The sequence below is a fragment of the Gymnoscopelus braueri genome (genome assembly GCF_963280865.1).
Source record: "Gymnoscopelus braueri genome assembly, chromosome: 16".
NCBI classification, from domain to species: domain Eukaryota; kingdom Metazoa; phylum Chordata; class Actinopteri; order Myctophiformes; family Myctophidae; genus Gymnoscopelus; species Gymnoscopelus braueri.
In genome coordinates, this window is record NC_137616.1 from 17757361 (window position 1) to 17784388 (window position 27028).

A 27028-nucleotide genomic window follows, 5' to 3' on the forward strand; every position below is an offset into this window, starting at 1 on the left:
AATTCGTTTGACTCAGGCTAGGTGTGACTGCTTAAATCAATCATCACCCACCCTACAAAATGATACAGAATGTATACATTTGTAGACCATCAGATCACAGTATAAAAATCTATTCAGTGAGGATTCATAATAATTAAATAATGAGGATTCATAATAGCCTTCAATCATTCAATCTTTTGGTAATGTGTCGAGCTTCAGTGCATCTCTCTGTATTATTGGATTTGTACAATACCACATGAACTCTAGCGTCCCTATTCTGTGCATGTGATAATAGGCAAACATTCAGCAAAAATAGCTCATCTACAAACTTACAACGTATCACATTGTGAGTTGCGACGCGTTGTGATTTTGTAGATCGTCTGTTTTCGGCGAAAGTATATAAAAAAGAGGGGACTGAGTATAGATCCCTGGGGGACCCCTGTCAACTGAAGTATATATAGTTTAAGTGTTTAAAGTGAATAAGTGATGCTAGCTCGCTAATCAAATAGCACAAGTATTAAAGTTTTAAAAAGGTATACCTTGTGTATTTACAGTACGTTTGTGGTGCAGCTATCATGTCTCTATCTCAAAAATGTGTACTGCCACAGCCTGTTCTGCTTTGAAGGTCGTATAGAGGCATTTAATAACACAAGACGTCTCTCAGGGAACTGAACACAACTGAAATGTTGTTTCCCACAGAAAAACAAATAGAATTTGATCCACTCTATCAAGAAACTACTTTCAAGCAAGTGCTTACAGTAGGGCAGAAAAACTGAGTGTTATTTTAACTCTCAAGAGTGTAACCTGGACCCTTACTAATTATTACTTAAACCCTGAGGGTACATGGACCCTTAGGATTTTGTCTGTACCAGTGAAAATCAGTACAGTTTGTTTTGCTTAGAAAAGAAACACAGTAAAGTCACTAAACACCAGTGACTGGTGTGCACTGTGCCCTCCAGGTGAGGCCTCAGGGGTTCCGTTTTCAGAGGTCCACAGTGGGGATGGTGCTGACCTTGTTGTTCCTGCTGATGCGGCGCTCCGGCCGAGGCCGGGTCTGCTTTGTCTGGATCAGTTCCTCTGGTGTGTTCCCCAGCGGCGGCAGCAGCCTCTTCTTACTGTTCCTGGTCTCGGGGAGCCACTGGGGCGGAAGTTCAAACGGACCGAACCCGAACTGTGTGACGTCCTCAGCCTCCGTCGGCGTAGCTGGGGCAACTTGTGATGAGGAGGTATAAGCACAGGCGTGGGCCGGAGAGATCCTGGGCGCCGTGGGTGGAGGGGGAACGCCCTCCTTGGTCATTACCAGCATGTCCCCCGCCCCCTGCTCAGGGTCCTTCTTCGGGATCCCGTCGGCTCGGAGACTGCCTAGTCGGGACTCGCCCTGGTTGTCCTCCGTGGATTGAGCGGATGCTCCTGAACGCAGAGACGGGACCCCGTCCTCCTCCTCTTCAGAGGGCCTGAAGATCTGCTGCTGGCCAATGTTGAACATTTCTAGGAGCTGACTTCCAGAGCGGCCCGCCATCTCCAGGCCGCCTGACCCCCCCACCCCACCCTCTCCCCCCAGGGACGCCAAGCCCCCCGTGCTGACCACATTGCGGCGGCTGTAGCGTCTGTGGACCCTGGCCAGCAGGTCCATCAGGCTGCGGCGCGCCGAGCGGTTGACGGTCAGAAACAGTAGCGGGTTGGTGAGCAGCGACATCTTGGGCAGCCAGACGGCTGTGAGGTACAGGGACAGAGGCAGCTCCTCGCCCTCCACCAGAACGGTGCGGTAGACCACCAGGGCCCCGTAGGGGGCACTGCAGGCAGAGAAGGCTAGCACCATGGCCAGCAGTGTGACATGAAGCTCGGCCTCCCTCTGCGACACATAGGGGATGGAGATGCTGCTCTGTGGCGTCCTCAGCGCGGCAATGATGACCTTCTTCTTCTGGCTGGCACTGAGCGCTCGGCGAATCAGTACCATGAAGACGAAGACCAGGGCGAGAGGAAGGATCACCGTTGTGACGTTGTAGACCAGCACGTACACCAGGTGGCCGAGGGATTGGGCGTGGGCGTCCGAGCAGGACGAGGTGACATACACGTCGGTGACATTGGTCACGGCGAACACAGGTACACTGACCACCACCGCATGGACCCAAATGTAGATGACCAGGTCTCGGGATCTTGCATCCGAGATCTTCCTCTCTAGCGGGTACAGCACAGAGTAGTATCTAGATACAAGCGAGGGAAAAAAACAAAGCATTATTACAGAGTGATGACCAGCAGAGGCATGGACATAACTAGAAAAGTGTGCTCCTCTGAGTCTGGGTTGCTAGTCTAAGGAAGCTGCGGGGGAAATGGGGTTTGTATGATTGTGGAACCCCCTATGGACAGAAGTTAAATTGTTCAATTCTACATTGTGACCTGGTCATCTAAATTGTTTATTAGAAGGATTTGTTGAATATAATAATTTTAGTCAATCAAGGCATGGAGTGGCCCTATCTACGGGGGCGGGCTCCGGAGCCCCCTGCCTTTCACCAGGCAGGATCTGATCTGAGGCTTCAGATCGATTCTCCTTCGATGGGGCCCGCGCCAAAGTGTTAATTCATCTAGTCTCTTTAATGCTTACCAAATAACATTTTTGTAATAAACACCATTGCATTAATTCTGTGTGGTGAAGTCTCTCTTAAGTTGAATTTGTTCTATCCTAGTTATAGCTATGCTTAGATATCATGTAGTAGACTTCTAGTAGACTATGATATCAAGCATTGATCTTTCTGACACACCCATGAGTACCCATAATAATATTGATTGAATAATTTATTAGTCAGAAATGAAAACAGCATGTGGTACAGTGTGTGTGTATGTGTGTGTGTGTGTGTGTGTGTGTGTGTGTGTGTGTGTGTGTGTGTGTGTGTGTGTGTGTGTGTGTGTGTGTGTGTGTGTGTGTGTGTGTGTGCCTCAGCGTTCAAATAACCTTATAATTTATGTGAATAATAATAGACAAATTGAATATTGATTATGAGTTATGTGATGAAAACTAGATGCCCACAGCAGTATCACAACATCAAGGTAGCTATTCACTAGTGGATTGTATACTTTAGTATTGACCTTTTCCTATCCACAAGTTTCCTAGGGCGTTGTGGGCATCACTTCCTGTCGATTTGATCAGGTATCAGCATATCAAATCGACAGGAAGTGATGCCCACAACGCCCTAGGAAACTTGAGGATATAATTATTTGTATTGAGTGAGTAAGTACAGGTTACAACAAAGGCATGTTTGACAAATCAAACCATAAGCGTTTCTTCAAACAAACATTTCAAGGGGCAAAAAAACTTATGGCTCTCAGATACGGTTCTCAGAGCCTAATTTGGGTCCTGCTCAGGAGAGTAGCCTACTAACCCTGAGTTCTAGGAACCCTGAACTCAGAAATAACAAAATGATTGCGTGCGTGCGTGCGTGCGTGCGTGCGTGCGTGCGTGCGTGCGTGCGTGCGTGCGTGCGTGCGTGCGTGCGTGCGTGCGTGCGTGCGTGCGTGCGTGCGTGCGTGCGTGCGTGCGTGCGTGCGTGCGTGCGTGCGTGCGTGCGTGCGTATGTGACTCTCCCAGAGGGTTCTGTGTGCTTTTGACTGCAGCTCTGAACACAAGTCTTGGAACATGTCTTCCCAGCATGGGTATACACATGCTCCATTGATCTCCTCCCATCTCACCTCCATGGGGGGTAGATGAATGTAGCAAAAAAAGACTTTCTCTGTTTTTTGTACAAAAACTGGTTCGAAGAGCAGAGCTCTTGTTTGTTGCTGGTCCTACTGTGTAGCATCGATTTTTTTTGTACTTCTGAGTCTCAGGTTTTACTAAATGAATTGCTCCAGCTGACTTGGCCGGGCAATATTGATTCATTAATTGGGGAATTGATGCAAAACATCCACTTCTTTTAAGAGGTGCTTCCAAGTAGAGCAAACTAATTAATGGGCAGTGGTAAAAGTACAATTTTTTTTTACTTAAATAAAAGTATCAATACCACAATGTAAAAATACTCTGTTACAAGTAAAAGTTCAATATCAAAAATGTACTTTCAAAAGTATTGGCATCAAAATATACCAAAAGTACTCATTATGCAGACATTTTCCATTTCAAGTTTTCAAATTGTATAAAAATAATTTGAAAATAGTAGATCTACAAGCACACAACGTGTTGCATCGTGACGTGTTGTGAGCTTGTAGATTGGCTATTCAAATAGCAAAAGTTTAAATAGGGCTGTAGTGGTTAATGTATGTTTTGTAATAATTATCAAAATCTACAAAGTAACTAGTAACTAAAGTTTTCAAATAATTGTAGTGGAGTAAAAGTACAATATTTGTCTCTGAAGTAGTGGAGTAGAAGTAAAAGTATAGAAAATTAAAAACATAAGGAAATTGGAGCTTTCATTTTTCTCTGTAGCTAAAGAGGATGAACTGACCTGTCGAGAGCGATAGCGGCAAAGCTGAGCACGGTGACGGAGCAGAAGAGCTTGTGAAGGAACTTGATGGCCTTGCAGAGGAACAGCGTGTGCAGCCACCAGCAGCAGCGTGGACTGGCACCTAATGCCACATCAAAGGGCACGCACGCCAGGCTGGCACAGAGTCCAGAGCATGCCAGGTTCTTGATGAAGCGGCTGGTCACCGATTTAAACACGTTGGTGCAACAGGTGCACCACAGCACCGTAGCATTGCCTATAAAAGAGAGAGACACCAAGAGTTTTGGCAAATTCTCCATTGATTTCATTTCAGAGCAGTTAAACAGTAAAGTCCTGAGTGTTCATTTTTTGACTCTGAGAGTGTACAAAACAAATGTAACCAAATGGACCTGTTTATGAGGATTTGAATGTGTATGTCTGGTGCAACTTTACAAAGAAATATTATCATTGTAAATTAGCAGAGCAAGTGTGAGTACAGAATGGTATGTATATCGAAATCACTTAAAGGGATACTTCACTTTCACATAAAATAAACATTTAAAAAATATATTAAAAATAAATGAAAAAAGTAATGGAAAAATCACGGCCCCTCACGCATTAGAGTGTCCTACTAATGTGTGAGGGGGCCTTTATTTTGACATAACTTCTTTAATTTTTTTTAAATATTTTTTTTTAATGTTTATTTTATGTGAAAGTGAAGTATCCCTTTAAGCCCTATATACTGTACTTGGTTGTACCATACATGCATACATGCATCATATCTTATATTAAACAAGACCAGGAGACCTGGTTCTGCCAGACCCAGAATGAAGTCCTAGTATGTAACACACCTACAAACCACTTTATAACTGAAGTTCATGATGTCATGAATAGTTCGTGACGAAAGAAGACGTCACAAACTTTTTTTTGGCTGGGGCCGGAGGACAAATGGCCCCTGCCCATGTATGGACGAAACAGGTACAAAGCCTCATGTAAGCCCGACCCCTTGGGTCTGGCAAAGATACAACCACGTCGTCACGCTCATGTCACTATGACACAGCCATAACCATATATGGGCACAAAGGGGGGCATGCCCATATGGGCATAATACTGATGACATCAACAATCTCCATACAGTATATGGTCATAAAAGGGGCAAGGACTGACAGATACAGAGATCCGGTTGTCTAGAGCCACAGATCCAACCACTATGCCCATATATGGGCATGTGCATAGTACTTTACGGTAGTTAAATATATTTGATAACCATACATCCGCAATTTCGAAATGTATGTATCCATAAAGCAGAAACAGAAGAAAACATCCAACAAACGCCCCTGTGATGGATCGTACCAACTCGTTCTTACTCCTAAACATTGAGTTCTTTGTATTGTATATGTCACCTTGTCTAAGCTAACATTCAAGTCTGTCTTCTGTTTATTCTCTCCTTGTTCTTTTCACTCTCTCTCTCTCTCTTGCCCTCCACTCTCTAGTTTGAAAATAGACAACTAAACTGTCTCTGTACCTTTGATCAGAGTCGTGTATACAGTATGTGGTATTTATTTAAATTATTTTGTTTATTATTCTGGTGTCAGCATGTTGGCACTGGAAACATTGTGTTCTTTACAATGTGTCTGAATAATCCCGTAAGGGATGGTCTGTGTTGAGGCAGCCAGATACGAAAATAAAATTATTCCTTCATGATTCATTCATGCATATATGGGACCGACGACTTCAAACTCGGCGCACAGCGGCAAGGACTCGAGGGAGTGTGTTGTAAGCTTGTAGATCAGGGATTTTCACTATTTTTTAAATTACATTACATTTTGAAAAGCACATGCTCAAAATTGGGACTCCAGGGTGAAAGAGATAAAAAGTCAAAAGAAACAGATCATTTTAGGTGAAATCCTCCATCCAACATCATCATTGATTTCCCCTGAGGCTTCTAATCATGATCTGACAGATAAACTTGCAGGGCATGTACATGTATCACATACATGTTATACATGTACACAGATTTTATTGATATATTATGTTTTTATTTATATTTTACATGTACCTCACGTACATATCTGTTATTTCAACTGCTGCAATTTTAACTGCCTCATCGCACTGCTATTTTAAAAGATGCACCTTATGTATATATGTCACACTGCCCTTATTGATATCTGAGTCTGATCTGTTTTTCAGTTTCTTACTTTCTCTATCTCTTTCCACCTTTCTGCAAATGCAGCATCACAAAGAATATCACCCGAGAAAACTATCCTCATGAACTGGAAATCAAAGGGAAACATAAATATCGCTCACTGGAAAAAACGTAATAATAGACTACATTTCCCTGGACACTAACAAAATAGGCACACATCTGGTCTGGCTTCATCAAGTATCTTCAATTGTAAGTTCATAACCCAGTGATTCTCCTTGCCTGGTCATCATCCATAAGCCTTACTCCAGTTAAACCTATCCACAGGTTTCCTAGGGCGTTGTGGGCATCACTTCCTGTCGATTTGGTCAGGTATGGGTGCATCCACAGAGTCCACACATAAGATGCAAGTTGACGCTAGTTGTCGCAAGCCCTTGTTCCGGTTCCGGCCATTTCTGGCCGTTACTCAAGGAAGAGCGGAACTCGGATATGAGCTTCAGACACGCATCGGGATAGTCTTTCCGGTTTGTCCCATAACATGGGAGTGGATGGGACTTCCGATGACTTGCATCTTATGTGTGGATGCACCCTATCAGGGTGCATCCACACAAATCGACAGGAAGTGATGCCCACAACGCCCTAGGAAACTTGTGGATATAATTGCTCACACACACACACACACACACACACACACACACACACACACACACAGTTGTCATTTTTTGTTTTGTTTTGTTTTGTTTTTCCTTTCATGCGTTTTTTTTTCCTGTTGTGAATGTATCATTCCATGTATATATCTGTGAGATTTTGGAAATCTTCTTATCTAATTATTATTATTATTTTGTCATTAATGTCACCTGTGTTCTGTTATGTCTTTTCACCCAAAAAACAACAACAACAAAATAATTTCACCCGCTATATACACCAGTAAACCTGTGATGTGACAATAAAGTTTACATAGGGTACATGTCATGGAATCTAAATGATCCTGTAGAATTGTAAATCCATGACATGGATATACAATTATACTGGATCATTTGAAGGGCTTTGTCAGGCCTTTGATTAATCTCACTTATGTACACACCAAATCAGCACAACTGATTTAGTATTTCTATTTTTGAATATAATAACCACTTTCATCAACGACCTTCCATACAGACACACATCACGTTGATTCAAACCATTGTGCACTGCTTACAGTTGAATAGAGCATTCAGGCCTCTCAATCAGACGCAGCATGTGAGGCCACACAGCAATCAAACAGGCTAATATTTCACACAGGTTAAGCTAGCATTATACCGTTAAGTCATGAAAGAATAGGCCAATAGGCAGCATGGCCTATATGTTACGTCATGAACCAAGGAATTCAGGGGAAAATAAGATTTTAAGTCTTTGCTATACGGTTCGAGACTTATAGGCCAAAATGTCAAGTGGGCTGGTATACAAATACCATCCTTGGCCTACTGGCAGGATGCACAAGAAATTTGGCACTGATCGGTCAAGTAAGATTAGCCTGCTGTCTTCTATAGTCACTGCCTGTTTTGTCTGTAAAAATCACTTGTCTCAGACCGCCTTTATGGTTCAAATTCTAACCTGGGAGTTGAGGAGCACCTTGCCACCTTTTATCACCTACAAAATGTCAGTCCAGCGATAAACAACAACACGATAACACCCGAAAGTCTTTGACCTTATGCTGATTCAGGTACCATACAAAAAGAATGATGAACTTGTCATATCACAAATGGAGCCATGTGTTATCTACCTCACTGGGTGCTTTTAAAAAAGGACAAAAAAGAAAAGAAAATTATGCATCCAAGTGTTTCAACACCACATTTTGTTACATGTGTGAAACAACACATTCAACACCTTCTTATTAGCAGCTGTAGAAGAACACTTTCTCACATAGCTTCACAGTGCTGTAGTGTACTTCACTCTGATTCTTACTACATTTTTACATTCTTACTACAGATTTTTTCTTTAAATACCTTTTCCATTCTGTAGCTACTGCATAATAATAATACATACAATGTATATAGTACTCAAAGTCGCTTTACAAAACCAAACACAAAGTGAAGTATGCTACCAAGCATTGCAAGCGCTGCAAGGGTAGGCATGTGACAAATAAAACTGTGAACCTTTTTAAGCTTTTCAAAAAACATTACTTGCATTGCAGCTGAGCCACAGCTTTTTTAGTAACCAAAAAGAGTGAACACTTGAACACTCGAATGGCACTAATAATAAAACAAGACCAGGAGACCTGGTTCTGCCAGACCCAGAATTAAGTTCTAGTATGATGAGCTTTACTGTGCAGTGGCAGTGGCTCAGGGGTAGAGTGGCCGGGTAGAGTGAACCGGTTCGATCCCGGGGTGGGGCGCTCCCCTAGAGTTAGTGTCGAAGTGTCCTTGAGCAAGACGCTGAACCCCTAATTGCTCCCGATGAGCAGGTTGGTGCCTTGCATGGTTTCCTCTGTCATCGGTGTATGAATGTGTGTGTGAATGGGTTAATGGCACAATCAATGTAAAGCGCTTTGGATAAAAGCGCTATATAAATTGCACCATTTACCATTTACTTAATTACATACTTGTGACATAATAATGATGTCATGAATAGTTTCGAAAGGGGACGAAAGGGGGACAGATTTTTTTTGGCTGGGGCCGGAGGACAAAGTGACAGACTTTTTTTTGGCTAGGGCCGGAGGACAAAGTGACCATGCCCATGTATGGACGAAACAGGTACAAAGCCTCATGTAAGCCCGACCCCTTGGGTCTGGCAATGACAATCCATTTGAATTCCCTCTTACATAAGTCCAATTCTGAATGGATAAAAATGGCACGACATCTCTGGTGAAGGGCAATTTCATACCGATCAACACAAATACTCCTTTCAAGTATCTCAAAAGTGTCTGGATGGATCATTGATGGGTGGATGACTTTATTTTGTCATTGAACACAAGTGTACAATGACATTTTCTTGATGGCATCAATCCAATGCAAAAGGAGCCATTATTCTTGCATTAACAATGATAATAGAAAAGGTTTTAACACTTGCTTGAAATTAGCAACCCTGCCTACCTATGATGTCAGTTTCTGAACTGTCCACAATCCTCCTCTGAGACATAGACACTGTCAGACAGAGTAGACACAAATTGGTCCTTGCCAATTATATGAAGATAGGTTGAAAATAGGTGAAGTGCTCCTTTAAGGCCCTCACCCTCTTTATTCCTTGGTCTACTATCTCATAGACAGACTCATACAGCTCAACCATTGGCCAGCTCATAATATATTATTAACAACAACTGATTTTAATTTGCTCAGATTGGAGATGGGAGCAGATTATTAGTCAGCTAAAGGCAGGTGGGCAGTGCTGGGCACTTTGGGCAGCAAATGCACCTATCTGGGAGACATAGGGGCAGAGGCTTCAGTAATTGCATTAGTGTATTGTGTTTACTTGAGGGAAACTGATAAATAGGCTACTACGACCAGCTGTAGGCTATATACCTTGATTAAACAGGCTATAGCCTTCTTCTCATTTGTTTTCTCACCAAGTTATTGTCTGGCATATATAGGCTTAATTATCACATGCATTTCTGTTTATGACAGGGCCATGGCCAAGTCAAACTGTGAATCAAATAAATACTTGATTCAGAAGTGAGTTGACATTTTCGCCAGAAATGCATTATCCATGTCCCGAAGAGGAATTAGGCTACTGAATATATCAATATGTGGTGCCTGCAGTGCCAGGTGAGTGCCACCTCTTCTCCCAAGATTGTATCGTATTTAGTGGGACAACTCTCAAGACAGCAAATATCCCAAATCGGGTGCACCATCACATCATCCATCAATCAAGTGAAATGCGACCCCCCGGGGACATGTGGGGCTGGGCCTGGGTGTGATGTGAGTGCATGTGTAGGAGGATGTGCAGTCTAGTCTCTCACCAATGAGCGATCCTATGAGGATGAAAACTTGTATGGTGGTGGTGAAGTCCCTGTAGGCTTGGTCTTCGATGAGTCGCTGTTGGTGAATGTGATCCAATCGAGTCACCTCGTTGGATGGCCCGCTGTCCCACTGCGTTGGGCTGGAAGAGTTGAGGAGGAGGAGGTTGGCCGGCGTGACATTCGCTGCACCTCCATCCCCGACCGTCGGAGGCCAGCTCCCAATATCCATGTTCGTTCACGAGACTGTTATGTGTTAGCCTACATGTTTTAGAAACATGGAGTGATTATTTAAGAGCCCACACTGCAACGGCACACACACACATCCCCCAACCCAACTGACTGCGCTCGGGAGCGCGCTGCCCAAGGAGGTGACGCTAGATGCCTTCCTCCCAAAAACATAATAACTCATGTCAACACATGTCAGGTGGTCTATCTGAGATACGAAGAAACGAACGAATACTCACAACAGTGGGTGGTTAAAAATCATATAAAATATATATAAAAATAGGTTAAAAAAAAAAAAACTAATACCACAATTTAAGCTTGGTGTCTAACCATTAGTAGTATTTCCATCTGCGGATTTTCTTTGACAGGCTATAGATGCTCAGGTCAGGGCAGCATCCGTGCGCAGCGGGTGTATCACACACAGAGCATGCGATCGGACGGTGGACGATGTTGAGGACCGATTATGCTGTCCGCGAGTCTCGCAGTAAACGGATTATAGCCTATATTGTCGCTCAGCGTCGAATAAATCGCTGTGTCCACTGTCCAGGCTCCAGACGAGCTGACAAACCGCTGCTGCCCATCGCGCTGTCCATTTTATTGGTGGACTGATGGACTCGCTGGTGTTGGTAGGCTATTATTTCAATGCATGATGAGGTGAGAGACTGGAGAGACGGCTCCTCCTCTTATTAACGACCAAGAAATGCTTCAGAACCTTATGAATGACACCGGCTGAATGAATTTTAAATTAAATAATAGCCTACCAAAAAAAGAGAAGAGGACAGAGGAGTCATTAAGTGTCAATTCCACCATGTAAGTCATCTTTGTAATTTTGGAGGCAAAACTTGCAACTGAAGTGTGTTATTTCTCGCAGACCTTTGAGACATTCCTCTTGGGTGAGCTGAATTCTCTCCTGAAAATACCCAAACATGGCAGTACATTCCATGGTCATGCCAAACAATTTAAGTTTAGCTACTGTGAAGACAAGTTGTTGTAGTGGACTGAGAGTAGGCCTAATGAATGCTCATCCAAATTTCAAATGGCCAGTGGAAATATATAGTGATCAATCAATCAATCAATCAATCAATCAATCAATCAATCAATCAATCAATCAATCAATCAATCAATCAATCAATCAATCAATCAATCAATCAATCAATCAACCAATCAATCAGTCAGTCAGTCAGTCAGTCAGTCAGTCAGTCAGTCAGTATCTTGTATCTCCATATTCAACTTTTTATATATTTTTCGTTAATGAATGCCCTACTTCATTATACAAGTGTCGCACAAAAGTAATGAAAATAGCAGATCGGCTATTTTCTTTATTTACAAAACAAAATATTTTTGGACATACAAGGTTTCCACCCGACAGCATCGAAATGTTGCTTAGTTGCTCCAGTCTATAGTATGCAGCAGTAACCTATGAGACTCTATATGCTTTTCAAAATATCCATGTTACACATATCCTATGTAATTTCCTGTCTGCTTCTCCTTCCTACACCCTTCTGTTTATATTCTGGTTTGGTTCCCTCTTTGAGCAAGCACCTCACAGACAGTGACAGTGAGTGACAGGATACTTGACCTGACAGCATGAGAGCCATCTGTATACTGCAGGCTGTCAAGCACATCTAATGTACAGAGACATGCACCATATCCAACATGGTCAATACAAATCATTTCCTGTGAAATGCTTTGTCTACATCGAAAGAAGCCACAATCATGTTACATAACAGAGTTTTGGGGGGAAATCTTCATGTTGACTCAGAACTCTGGACCAAGCGAGAGCCTGATCTCATGGCTACTAAAATTAATTACCAAAATACCAGCAGAAAAAAATTAGACTGTGTCTCTCTGCAACCTTAACGGAAAACCAAAATTCTACATGTATGTATTTGTCATTATTGACACACTCACATCAGCAATTCAGTCAGTAGTACAAAGCTACAAGCTTTAATTATGTATGGCCTACCCAAGATAGCTGTGAAGGGCTCAGAGCTCATAATATGAGCTCTGAGCCCTTCATATTATATGATCTGATCATATTATGATCAGATCAGAGCTCTGTTCCTGACAGGGGCTACAGCTTATGAATAATGTGTACTTACTGGTCAGGATGAAAATTGCCTTTACCTTCACTTGGCACATATGGCATAGACAACATCAGTAAATCAAGTCAGTAAACATTTTCGACTGAAATAATATATTTAGAAACAGAAATCTGCCACTGGTGGCAGCGCTTCCTAGTGGATGTGACATGAGTCCAGTGTTCATGTCTCGAGGTGAGGAGGCTAATTGGTATAAATGTTTTTTAATAGATGTTCTTTGTTGCCATTGGTACCCTGTAGCACCTCCCAGAGCATAGCCTCTCAAACTGTGTGAAACAAGGGATTTGTAGAATCATCCATTATACTCAGAGATGTGTGTTGTGTTGTGTTGTTATGAGTGCATACACGCCTCACAATGTCTTTGAGACATTTAATTATAATGCACTTATGGCATCATGCTTGAACATGGTTCACATATCCTTTTTCACCTCTCCCTTCAGCAGAAGACCAACTGAAGCCATAACATCTGCTTATTTATACAAAACGTTAATCAGAATCAGAATCAGAATCAGAATCAGTTTTATTGTCACATCACAGGTTTACAAGGTAAAAAAGTGGGTGAAATTCGTTTTTGTACATCGTTCCCATCGCAACGTTAATTTCCATAGAAAGAAGAGGGGGGGGGGGGAGAAGAAGAGGGGTGGGGGGCAAGTGGGAAGGAGATCAAAACAAGAGATACAAACCGTTGAATTCTACTCTAGTAAAAAACTGAGTAATATGGCGATAGCCACTGCAAACATGCTTTATGACAGTCATTCTTGTCTATGCCATGGTGTGGAACAGGACTATGAGCTACAGTCTGATTATAGCTGCCCAATGGAGAGCAGCACATTCTAGCCATGTTATCATCATTGAAAACAATTCCCTCAGCTGTCTACAAGTTTAGACATCAGCTCATTCTAAGTTTACTTGCAGTTATCAAAGCTGTATGATGAACCACAGCTATACAATGTCTTAAACATGTAAGCCCAAATGTAACCGTCCAGAATGAGTAAAAAGTGCAGAACACAACAACTTTGCCTTCACTTCCATTACGTTGCATAAAGTCAAAAACATCAGGATGGCCTTCAGTATTTGTAACTTTTTTGTGTCTTCCTCATTTATTTTCCTTATTACTATGAAACTACAACACCAGTAATACCACCACTGTGTAATTAATCGTCATGGTTAGGTCATATGTTATATCATTACTAATTTATCTGGTGCACAAGTTCAGTGTTCATCTCTCAAGTAGGCCTATACCTACTAAACTGTGTGGGGGAAAATACACAAAATAGACACATTTGTGCAATTGAGTGAAGTAGCCACTAGATGGGAATGTCAACACAAAAGTTAAAGATCAAAATCTTGGAGCATTTGCATAGAATTATAAGAATTAAGCAAACACAGCAACATTTCATACATTTTAGTAAAAAATAACACCAACACAAACAATAATGAGGAGTGAAATGCAGCATAACAACATTAAAATGTAAAAAAATAAAAATATATATATTTTAATCTTATCTGTACCTATCTCCACAGAAAGGTTATGGCCTCTTCAAAGCACCCCAAATTTGGGGATAGTTTTAGGTAAATAACCCAGAGCCAGAGACAAATAGCAAGAAAATGACAGGGGAGCAGGAAGGGACAACGTGGAGAAAGGGATATATGAGGAGGCTTAATAATAAGTAGCTAAAATATAAAAGTGCATAATTGGGTATTGGAAATATGCTATGTTATTTGCAGTGGTGGACAGTAAGTAACTATTTACTTGAGTACTGTACTTAACCACTGTACTTAACCACGGGCCTACTAACTACTTTTGAATACTTGAGTATTTACTTGAGTATATACTTTGTACACCACTGGTAACTGGTAACCAAACAGAATAGTCTCAGTCATAATTCAGTATGTTGATAATCTGTTACCTTGTCTTTCATCCCAGTGTCTACAGTATCAAAACAAAAGTCAGTATTAGTCAGCAAATAAAGGGTATACAGACTAGTACTGGCAAAAGTTTATTTTGATTTTGATTTATCCTTGGAGCCCCCCTTCTTACATCTGACAATAGCCCACCCACCCACGCACACACACACACACACACACACACACACACACACACACACACACACACACACACACACACACACACACACACACACACACACACACACACACACACACACACACACACACACACACACACACACACACACACACACACACAGGCTACCCACTGTCATCTGAGTCATTTGTAAAAGGTTACCAGAATGCCTCCCCCTGGCCAGCCGGGGCGCCTGATGGAGGGGAAAGGAACTGGTTGGAATAACGTGTTCCTTCCATGCGCTACGTCCAACCAGGGAAACTCTCCCCTGTCAGGTGACAAGAAGGTCAGTTGGCTCTCATGCATTGAAGGAGGCATGAGCTCGGCCCTGGCCTCCCTAGGTTGGCAGAGAGAAGGTAGTGCCCAGGATTACATAGACAATTCGCACTGGGTGTAAAAAATGGGGTTACAAAATCGTGGGATAAAAATTAATAAAAAATTTAAAAAAAGAAATGTATTGAAATGTTGACTGAAATTGACTTGCAAACATAGTAATTACTAGGGACTCCGCACGGACCCTAGCGGAGTCCCATCTGTGTACATCTGGACTATGAATTGGCCTTTAGTCAACATGCGTGCCACACTACTTTTCGATGTGTTCTCTGTCCCTACTTGTCTCTACTTGTACCATATTGACATAATTATTCTATTCTTCCCACCACTGCCCAATGCCTTTTCCGATTTAATTACATCTCTGATATCTCCACGCAGTGATGCGAGCATCTCTCGTCTGAAGACTTCGGTAGCTAGCACTGTATCTGCGTTGTTTTGGCTTGGCTCGTCATGTTGGTCGAGCTGGGTGCATTAGGCCTCAGAGTAGATGTAGTTGTGGTATGCTTCTTATTGACTTGCCTACCACGTCTTCTCACTTATCTGATATATAAATGTTTAATGAAACATAAATTAAATAACAGCAAATTCAGCAAGAAAGTGCTTGCTCTCTGTCTCCCCTCAGTCGCCCCACGCATTTTCATACATGCGCACAATGCCAAAACATTGTCATCACATAGACCAGATAGACAGAAGGATGGAGAGAGGTGGGGCACGCCACCTGGCGGAGATTTGCACTCTACTGTGTGCATCTCTCTAGTTGGAGATGTGTACTCTGGTATACAATTGTCTTTCTCTTCCAGCACACACAATCTCTCTCACCCACACAATAATCATGCAGGCATGCCTGCACACACACACACCACACGCATGCATGCACACGCACGCACGCACGCACGCACGCGCGCACACACACACACACACACACACACACACACACACACACACACACACACACACACACACACACACACACACACACACCATCAAACCATGACAACTTTCCCTGACATTTTGCCAATATCATCCCAACAAAACCATACAAAAATTGAACTTTCTATTTCAGCACTGATGGCAAATAACATTGCCGATATTGTATTTCAGAGCACCTAACACAACAGTAGTAGGCCTATCTTGTGATACGTCTGGGCGATCATGTAGCTAGCCAGCCTCCGACCTTCAACATAACAACAGTACATTGGGCAGATGATATGTACAGTATGTGTGCTGTCTGGCAAACACACACTCACTCACACACACACACACACACACACACACACACACACACACACACACACACACACACACACACACACACACACACACACACACACACACACACACACACACACACACACACACACACACACACACACACACACACACACACAGAGAGAGAGAGAGAGAGAGAGAGAGAGAGAGAGAGAGAGAGAGAGAGAGAGAGAGAGAGAGAGATCCAAAAAAGAAAGTAAATTCCTATACACTTATCAAGGTCAACATTTTGGTCACAAAGACATTTCTCAAGACACACACAGAGGCAGAACCACAATTGCCTCTGCTTGCCCTCATCATTAGACCTATGGTTTCTGCTTGGTTCAACAGTGGCGAGAACGGCCGCTAACAAACCTAAGTCCACTGCTTTGAAAACAAATCATATCACCATTCCAATTCGTTCTGCAGTGCAGTTACTGTACATTTTTCATTTCCTAATTGTTTCTACACAGTTTTAGCCCTTACATTAAATGTAGATATCACAAGACATATTGAATACAGGAAACGTGGGCACTAGGGAAATCTGGGCACAATTTCTCTTTTTTTTTAAGACTGGGCACTAGAGAAGAGTGGGCACCGAGAAACATTTAGTTTGTTGGAACTTGGCAAACTCCACACTCTGGATTTGTGCAATAATAAATCGTCTTTTACTGTTTTACAGTTTAAACAGGTTCCTAGAGACATGGTCAGTTCGTGTTCAGCTAGTAGTATAGTATTATTTTATCATTATTACCATTATGATATACTGCTCTGTGACTTTGGAATTATATGCTTTTGGCTGTCTTGGAGTATTTGTGTTATATGTTATGCTTTCAGTGGCATCAAAATATGGAACACAGACATTTCATTTGTAGTTGCTGTTTTTGTCATTTGAGAAAATTCTCAAATGAACAATTATTTCAGTCTTTCAAAGTTGATAGATATCCATCCATAACTCTTAACCGCTTGAAAATTCAGGGAGTTGTGATGATTTTAATTGTGGAGAGACCGTCAGCTTCAATGGACATGAATGCATTAGAACAGTGGTTTTCAACCTTTTTCATATCAAGGTCCATTATTTATTTGCCATTTGAGCCACGGAACACCGTTTGATGAGCTTTAGCCTCTCACACCCAAAACTTAGAATATGTTGTTATTGTTGGATAAGATGCTGTCAAAATAACAATTCGTTACGTTCTCTAATTGTGTACCTGTATAGTAAGTAATGCAGATGTTTAACAATCTGACTCTTGAGAGTGTGAAATGTTATACTCAAGATTTAAAGATCTGTAAGGGTCCATTTGGTTATCAACTCTCCATCATTTAGCTGGGGACCACCTGGAACCCCCTCAAGGACCACTGGTGGTCCCCAACCATTGCACTGACAAGTCCCGGAAAAGACGCACTGTGATTGGCCAGTAGTCAACGCGCTGTGAGCGCTGTGATTGGCCAGTAGTCACTTTGAGTCTCAGTTTGCCTATGCTAAAATGACGGCCGCGATACCAGTTGCTCCAACGAACTGCAGAGGCCAATGAGGTACAGTATCTAGGTTTCTATATCTATGCGTTTGACCCTCAAGGTTTCAGCCTCCAGGAGGAAACTCAAACTAGTCAGAGAAGACATAAAACACCATAAAAACACCACCAGGGGGCTTAATGAAGTTCTATCAACCTCATAGACACATGAAAAACAGAAAAAGTGCAAAACCATGGCACCACCTCTTTAAGTACAACTATGCCTAAACCTAACCTTAACCCTATATCAGACAGGGAATCCGGCACTGGCATTGCAACCAGCAACCACTAGTCTACAATGTTGCTGGGATCGCCCAAAAGAAGAGACTGATGTAGCAAATTCAGCTCTCTTAGAGATAGATTAAATCACTGATGGCAGAATCTTTTATCTAAGAGAAGAGGTATTACTATACTCCAGTGATAACATGTATAAAACATTCTATGCACATACATACATACATACATACATACATACATACATACATACATACATACATACATACATACATACATACATACATACATACATACATACATACATACATACATACATACATACTGTACATTGATACAGTATCATACATAGGAAAATATGTGTGGAAGGCAAATAGCCACTAGAGGGCAGAATATGAATAGCTAATAAAAGTAGGATGCCAAAATCTACTTTTTTATTTTCTAATTTTATATATATATATATTATATATATATATATATATATATATATATATATATATATATATATATATATATATATATATATATATATATATATATATATATATATATATATAGACTGGCTCTGGCTTACATATTTCTAACAAAAGTGTATACATCCACAACCAGTGGGAATTTACCCTTTCCTGCCCGGATGAGGCAGAAAAAGGTCAATCAGGGGGCTCAAAAAGGTGACTGTGGAGAAAGTTGTAGAAGGGGTTAAATTAAGAGAACATTTCAAAAACAGCTGTCAACCAAAAGCCCAAAAATGATAAAAGAAGAGTGTTGAATTCAATATCATATTTCACACACGGAATGGATCAACAGGACTCATCTTATCTTAACTGTCCTGTCGCAGAGGTGTCCTCATCATCTCTTCTTCTGTCATGTACTCTTCCTCATTGGTCTCAGACCAGCCAAGCGACTCACCACTGTCACCAGTGTCCCCATTCTCTCCACCAGTGTGTTGGACTAGCACATTCCTCTTCGTCAGCTTATGTGGGGAGTGGGGACTCTGGGGAGTCTCTGGGGCCATCGCCCAGAACAAACCCATGTGTTGTACTCCAGTGTAGCTTCCTCCCCACATCCACCTGACTGCTTCCATCTGCTGTGCACAGGGCAGCAGCCTTGAAAATGACCCCTTTAGACTTCAGCTCCACTCACTGGAGTGGAGTGAGTTATTCCCATAAACTGTTAACGCATTCATCACAACGATGGTTGGGAAACATTTATTTTCTTTCTTTGTTTTTGTTTTGTGTAATTAAGTATATTGATGTCAAATTCCTTGAGCCCAGAAAAGTGCCCTAGCCTTGACCCCTGGCAAAACCTTCATCTTTTACCTTAAAACCTGGTAAATATGATGCCTATATGATGATGCCTCCTATATCTGTTGCCCTATAGCATTTGTTTCAAACAAATCCATAAACAAATTGTTTATGTATGTAGGTTACCCCACTGATGTTACCTTAAACCACTCACACATTACACCATGCAAATGTCAATGCACTTAAAGGAGTAGTTCATCCAAAAAAAAATACTTATTTTCTATCAATTACACTCACCATGAAGCCTTGAGTTCATGGAGATTTTTTAGTTTTTGTCACATTCCTAAGCCAATAATTTGATATCCACCCAATTAAGAGAGTCTCTTGAGTCTCCTATTGACCGGTGACACGGTCATCAAATTATTGGCTCAGGAATGCGACAAAAACTAAGAAATCTCCATAAATTCAAGGCTTCATGAGGTGTGTAATTGATAGAAAATAAGTAATTGTTGGGGTGAACTACTCCTTTAATACGCCATGCACAATTTAAATGCACATAGTCTACTGTAGCTATATAGATTACATAAATTCCGTTGGCTTTTTTTTTTTTTTCACAATAGACCTTCTTACTAATATACAATTCCTACAGTGTACTACGAAGCTGCGCCCATTTGTGCGTGTACGTTTACTGTATGGACCCGCCCCTCGGACGTGGTTCCTATGGCTACGAGGCAGCGAGGCTGCTGGTCGGGTTCTCACACAGCGTTTCCGCTTATCTAAATAAAGAACTGGCAAGCAGCGGACGAGGAAGGAACAGCCTTACTCACACAGTCGATCCGCTCGTTTTTTACATTTAATACATTCATACAACCCCGGATAGTTCCATCTACACCAGAGTTAATGTCGCGGTTGTGAACGACGAGAGGGGGGCTTTGTGTTAACCTTCAAATTGGTGAGTCTTGTCCTTTTTTCGCCAGCTAAGCAGCATAGGCCATTCTAAAGACCAAGCGGTGTACCGTATGCAGTGTTGCCATGTTGGCTTATTATAAGCGACTTTGGGCTTCTTTTTATGGAAAGTGGCTTGTTAAAAATTGGTAGTTTGCGGGTTGCGTTTTTTTGGGCTTGTTTCTAAAGTGTACTTGCTTATTTAGGCTTGCTTCCTATTTTTGTATTTATTATTTAAACCAGTGCTTCTCAAATATTTCCATAAATGTTTTGTGGCACAGTCAGAGAGGGAGCATTGTGTTAGAATATTTAAAACAAATATCCAAATATTCCACATTTTATTGCGAGAGTTTTTGAAAATAGCATATCTACAAGCTCACAACGCGTTGCAGATTTAATTAAGTGCTCATGTGGCCTAAGTTTCTTCTTTTGGGCTTGTTTTCCTAGACCTGATCGCTTATTTCTATCATAGAATATGGCAACACTGCCAGTGTACCGTATGCCTGGTTCTCTCTGTGTTGCTGTTGTTCCAAACAGGGATAATGTCATTAGGCTGGGCCAGTGTGTAATCATTTGTCAAATATTGTCCATTTGAAAACTTCTGTCCCCTTATGTTTGTAAACTCAAGGTCTTATTGGGACTGGTGGATCCGTTTGTCTTTAAGTCTTTTGTTTTGCTCTTAGACAGAGCTGGAGTGTATGTATAGAATATTAAAGCATACATACCGGTTATCAGAAGTCATGTCTCCACTTGCCAGTCGCTTAATTTGTGGCAGTGAAACTTCAAACCGGGTGTCACAATGTGTCTAGTCTAGTCGTTACAGTGTTGTTGTTGTTGCTGCTAGTAGTACTCTGTTACTGCAACATTGTTATCATTGGGGAAACATTTCCCCCAATACAGCAACAGGCCCGAGGCTGTTCTGAAAGTGATAAAGATTGTTGCCGTTGTTAACTTGTTTCCGAATACTGAATAAAGTGCCGTAGGTACTAGGTAATGTCTTTGGAAGGAGAGATTGAACATACAGGGACTTCGTATCATGCGTTGGGCTGTAAGCCTTTTGTTTTGTCTTTGTTTTTGTCCGACATTGTGCATTGTGTTGCTCCCCGCTGTACAGTCTGGCAGCCCACCGCACTCTTTGTTTAAATAGATCCCTGTACAGTCGCACGTGTCGACGCGTGTGACTCGGCTCTAGTCTCTGAGCTGCTGCTATCAAGGCATTTAACCTCCGAGTTTAGAAACATTCGTAGAGTAGGGACGTCATTTTTTCATTACTTTTTTGCCCTCTTTTTCTAAGTCAGTTTTTTGGGACACAGCGTTCCATTTCAGATCTCATGAGGATTTTCTATTATCTCTCTAGTATGTTTATTGATGTCCACACCCATGTTTGATTTGTTCTACGTAATGATCTGTTATTCTACTGGCTGGTTAGTGTCATAATTTATTGGGGCTTGATTGAAATCGGAACACAATTTCTTATTTAGCCTAAGGGTCACATAATATCTTCTCAATGGACTTGTGTCAAGTGTCTATAGGTATTTTACACATATTCACTTACTTTTGCAAACTATTACTTAAAGAGGTATAGATGAAAATATTTTCATTAAGGATGCATGGCGTTTGTCTGTCTGTCTGTCCATCCTATCATCCTTCCACCACAGTTTTGGTCCCTATTAACAATTTATCTCAAACTGCAGGTTGGATTACCATAGAATTTGCTGTACACTTAATGCTCCCCGCCCCCGGAGGATGAACCCTACTGATTTTGGTTACTCCATGGCCTTTCCTTTAACGCCATCCTTGTCAGACCAATATGTACACTTGCTTACACACAAAATATTTCAAAATCGAATGGGAGGATTGGCATGAAACACAGGAGCGCATTTGTGCTCCCTAGAAGATGAACCCTATTGATTTCGGGGACCCCATGGCCTTTCCTCTTCAGCATGTCCTCCTCGGTTCGACTTCCGGCCGGCCGGCCTATTTGCTGTGTGTCTCTCCCCTGCTCTCTGTCTGCCTTTCCTGTCTCTCTTGCTGTCACTATCAAAATAAAGCAGAAATGTTGAAAAATAATTCAAAACGACAACAACTAATGTGCAGATTACAATGACACTTGCTGGGTGCTCCCTAAAGGATGAACTCTAACATTTGAGTGACCGTGACCTTTCCTCTGTCATCATCCTCAGGCCAAAGTGTCACCTTTGCACACAAGATATTTCATTGAAAGATTGCAGGATGAACCCTTTTGAACCCTAATGATTTTGGTGACCCCATGGCAGCATGGCCATGCCACCGTTAGGCCATCATTTCAGATTGGGTGCCTCTAGTGGCTACTTGTGGCCAGGGCTTTTAGACTCTAGTCTTGTTTATATTTTAGAGCATTTGATAGAAATTATTGTCACGTGTTTAGTGAATAACATTGGAATATTGCTTGTTTCTGGCCTCTCTCAGATCCCCTTGCCTTTCACTGCTGCCAATTCTCTCCCTCTTCCTTTTTCTTATCTCTCTTTCTCCTCTCCAACCCTCCTTTCATCCTGCTGGCTGTAGCCGTAAGGAGGGATGCCCAGGCCCTGCAGGGCTTTAGTTTTAGACCACATACTTCTTGACAACAAAGAGGCCTTTCTATGTTGCCTCTTCTCAGGACTCCCTCCACAGGCCCAGCCTGGCTCCTCCACCAGAGGCTGGGCCATTAGCAGCACTGGGGCCTATCGGGTGGCAATCTCTTCACGGCTGTTTCCCTGGCTCACTGAGCCCTCTCTCTTCCTGGACACATGTCTGTGACACAGCTCTACCCAGCTCCCTTTGAGCACCCAGGGCCCCAGGCAGCTGAGAAGCCACGGTAGCAGCCTGGCAGGCTAGCTGGTTGCTTTCTGAAACAGGGTTGCATATTGTTTTCAAAATCTCATAGCTGCCAAGATCAACATGCATCATGCTGAAGCGTGGAGTGCACAAGTGGTGAATAAGATCCTTTTTTTTTTGGTGAGACTGAGACTTTTAGTTTCATTGACCGTCTTTCTGTATGGCTTTACCTGCACCCTTTGTAATCTGATGGAGCTAAAACGCACAAGACGTCTATCTATGAATTGCAGAAACCTGTGTGTGTGTCTGTCAGTCTGTCCCTGGCATAACCCCGGCACCGATCAACTTCAAACTTGGCCTGTGTGTTGCCGATGACCCTGGGATGGTATGTGCTGATTGGGAATTCGTCTGACCGGCTGTTGTCCAGAACTGAAAAAACACAAATGTCTGTGTCTGTTTGTGGTGAACGCACCGGGGGGGGGGGGGCAATGGCATCCCTGATTGGCCAACCCAACCCATTGGCTTTGCGAATTGGCCAAGCTTTGTGTCATGTTTATGTCACTACACCAGTATAAGTGATGGCGTGTACAATGGAATCTATCTATGAATTCCAGGAATGTGTGTGTGTGTCTATCTGTCTGTGTGTCTCTCTCGGGTATAACTCGGGCACCGACCCACTGGTCGACTTCAAACTTGCCATGTGTATTCCCCGATGACCCGGGGATGGTTTGATGGGAATGACATGCATTATTCCCAACTTGGATTGTTCCCACGAGCGTGGTACCTGAGTAGGCCGGTGTCCCTTGTACAGTAAATGAACCTAAGGTGCATTGAATATCTGATCACCTAGCCATTTATGGAGATGGTCACAAATACAATGAATGCATTGTTTTTCCAATCCACACACGCTCGAACAGCAATAAATGGTGTAACCACAGATCCAACAGCCACACAAACCTGCCGTCAACTAGTCTAGTACTGTACATATAACGGTGCACGCTTTCCAAAGCAATTGCCATCTTTCCAAAGGAAATAGCCAACTTATTATTAGAGCACGAGAAAAGCACATTGGCACTCTGCATTTGATATAGTGAAGAAGATCAATGAGAGTTTTGTAAACCAGCTATATAATATCTCGACATCATATGAGGGTTTGTTAAAATTGACAGATCTTTACCCAAATATTCTTACACTGAAATGCTAAAATAATATTACTAAAGTTGGCCTTATTGAAAGAATGGGGCTCAGTTAATTCAATGATATTTAGCTTTTAGAAAATTATGTAAATGTGTCACTGTTGAACACATTATGTTATGATGCAGCACCACACAGCCAATCTTTTTACAGTGCTCCCTTTTTTAGAGTGAACAGAGGGCGACTTCAGTCTATGTTTTGGCAGTGGCAGCATTTCTCTCATAAGGACATTCTCTGCAGTCCTGCTGATCCTGTAATCTCACAGAGAGCTGTGATCAGCTGCATCTAGTGTTTTGGACTATGTTTGGACTGAGTTTGCAGCTCCTAGCAGAAGATAAGTCATGATAGGTCACAACTGGGCCATCCGGTTTCCCGGTAAGGCTTGTCTGGGTTGTTACTGACAATGGATTCTGCTTCCTTTTTAGGCTATGACTGAGAACAAATACTCGTCTGATGTTGATTATGGTGTCCATTTAAACACCACACCCAGTGATTTTATGATTTCATACTGTCTGTCCTTTTATGCCAGAAGTGTTTTGTTGACATGCTGCTGAATTATAGCGAAACTGTATTTTGTACATTGTTCCAGTCAGCATAGCAATTTATGACGTATCAAACAAGGAAGTAGGCTTGTTCTTTTGTCTATAACTGGGTAATGGTTAACGTCCTTGAAGCAAGCCAGTGCAGTGAGCACACATAGTGTTTCTTGTAATTATACACTTGTACTGTATGCAACCACCTGGATTCGAACCTGTGTCTCATGGGAAACCAAACATCTACCCCTCAGCCAAAGTGGGATACCCCTGGCAATGGGAGATATTAGGCTTCTGAGCTACAAGGCTACCCTACTACACTCACTGAGCCTATTATCAAGTAAGGTAATTCACTAAGAGACATTTGGAAGCCTTAGTTTACTGCATTGAAATTCTGTTTTTAATTTAATAAGTGTTCTTGTTCCAGTGGCTCTGATACAGTTATTTGACCTAATTCAAGCTTATGATAGTTGTTTGAATGTTACCCATGTAGCATGACTTTGTTTCTGTACAGCTCTATAAGCAAAGCATGTGTTTAACTAAGTAGCTACTAGATCAAGTAGCTTGATATATGACAAATATCAATAATTATTAAAATCACCAAGGTTCATGCACAAAGTTTCCTTATCATATCTTTAAAGGAACATACCGTCCATACAGAACATAGCTTCACAACATATTAGAATTGGCCATATGTACACAAATTTTCCTGTTAATGTCTTTAATTTTAGTTAACTTTATAATGGAGTCAGTGTTGACTAAACTTCATTGTGCGATTAGTCATGGATGTTTGTCTTCGCTAGATTTTTCAAATCAATCTGTTTTGAAATTCATTAAAACAAGATTTTGACAAAAAATAACCATACTAATTGAAGTGATTAAAGGTGCTCATTAGAAGTTCTAGTAGTAAAAGGCTGGTTCATAATAGAAGACTTTAAAAACTCTCCAATATCCTTTGGTCCTTAATAGAGCAGGGCCTACCTCTCCATGAGAGCCTTGTTATGATTGAAAGTGGAGGAGCAACATTTAGAGTAAAACTATTATGATCAAAAAGTGGGGATTCATAAACACAACTTTGCCCCCCCCTTAATAGTGGGGATTGAGCTGCTTTGCTTATTTCCATTTCACAGGTACCAATGCCTACTACCTAAAGCAAGTTTGAAGTTTCAGCAAATTGCTTTTCATTCTTTACTGAAATGAATGGAATCGAATGACAAACCGTGATATGCTTTGGAAAACGGTTGGCACTGGCAGTAATATCAAAGTTGTTGTCGATGGGCTAAACATGCCAGACCACCAGTATGATCCTTTTAAAAAACAAATGTTGGAAGACCGCACGATTGGAAGATTACAATCATCTTTGCTATTACTGCTTCACAACATATAGTCGTAAAGCAAATCTGTTTCACCAGAGGCTTGGAATAGCTCCTTTCTCACAATTTTCAAAGGAAGGTCAAATAAAATACTTTGACCTGGAATGACAACCTAGACAAACGCAAACCAAAGCTAAACAGCTGACTTTCAGTTCATGAATACATTTAGGCTAACCCATGCTAATGCTTTTGCACTCTATTTGCCCTCTAAATCATTATCCCATTGACTGCATCACTTATCTGGCAATGCAGTAAAGGACTGCAAATAAAGAGAAGAATACAGAGCTTGTCAACTGAGTTTCTGGCAAATGAAGGAGGTATTAGATGTTGGGAAACAAAAAAAAAGGGGGGGGGGTCCCCGAAGGCACCAAGCCATCTTGTTCTATTTAATTGGACTGCTGTATTTTGCAGAATACCGTAACACACAATTAATGGCTTTCTCCTCTCTCAGACTCTTGTGTGAAAGCAATTAAGCTAATTCTGCTTAAGTTTTCACTTTGCGAATGTCCCGGCCAGTCAATACTCAGATCCCAGCTGCCTCAGGGAGTCAGTTTTACATTCATAAACACTATTCCAAGTGATTATTTACATCCCGACAGGCAGTTTACACAAAGTGTAATTTTTATCTGCGTTTAACTTTTGTGTTGTCCTTGTCACAGTAGGGGCTCGCGTTCTTCAGACTGGAACTCATCTGAGTAATTGTAGAAGCCTTGTGGTGTAACCTTGGCCATAAGCA

At 41.8% G+C, this 27028-nt stretch overlaps 2 protein-coding genes across 2 annotated transcripts in view; one reads left to right on the top strand and one right to left on the bottom strand.

Annotated features, from left to right (window-relative positions):
* Positions 1 to 961: 961 nt before the first annotated feature.
* On the bottom strand, positions 962 to 10694 carry gpr176 (G protein-coupled receptor 176; the record flags this gene model as incomplete). The annotated part of the gene is made up of 3 exons (XM_080452695.1): positions 962 to 2183; positions 4413 to 4665; positions 10466 to 10694. 3 exons carry the CDS (start codon positions 10692 to 10694, stop codon positions 962 to 964), a joined length of 1704 nt encoding a protein of 567 aa, XP_080308821.1.
* A 9533-nt stretch (positions 10695 to 20227) lies between these two features.
* The window catches only part of susd6 (sushi domain containing 6), a 39003-nt gene continuing 32202 nt past the window's right edge, over positions 20228 to 27028 (top strand). The window contains exon 1 of the mRNA XM_080452595.1: positions 20228 to 20403. The gene's annotated coding sequence lies outside the window, so the exon portion shown is untranslated. The remainder of the gene's footprint in view (positions 20404 to 27028) is intronic.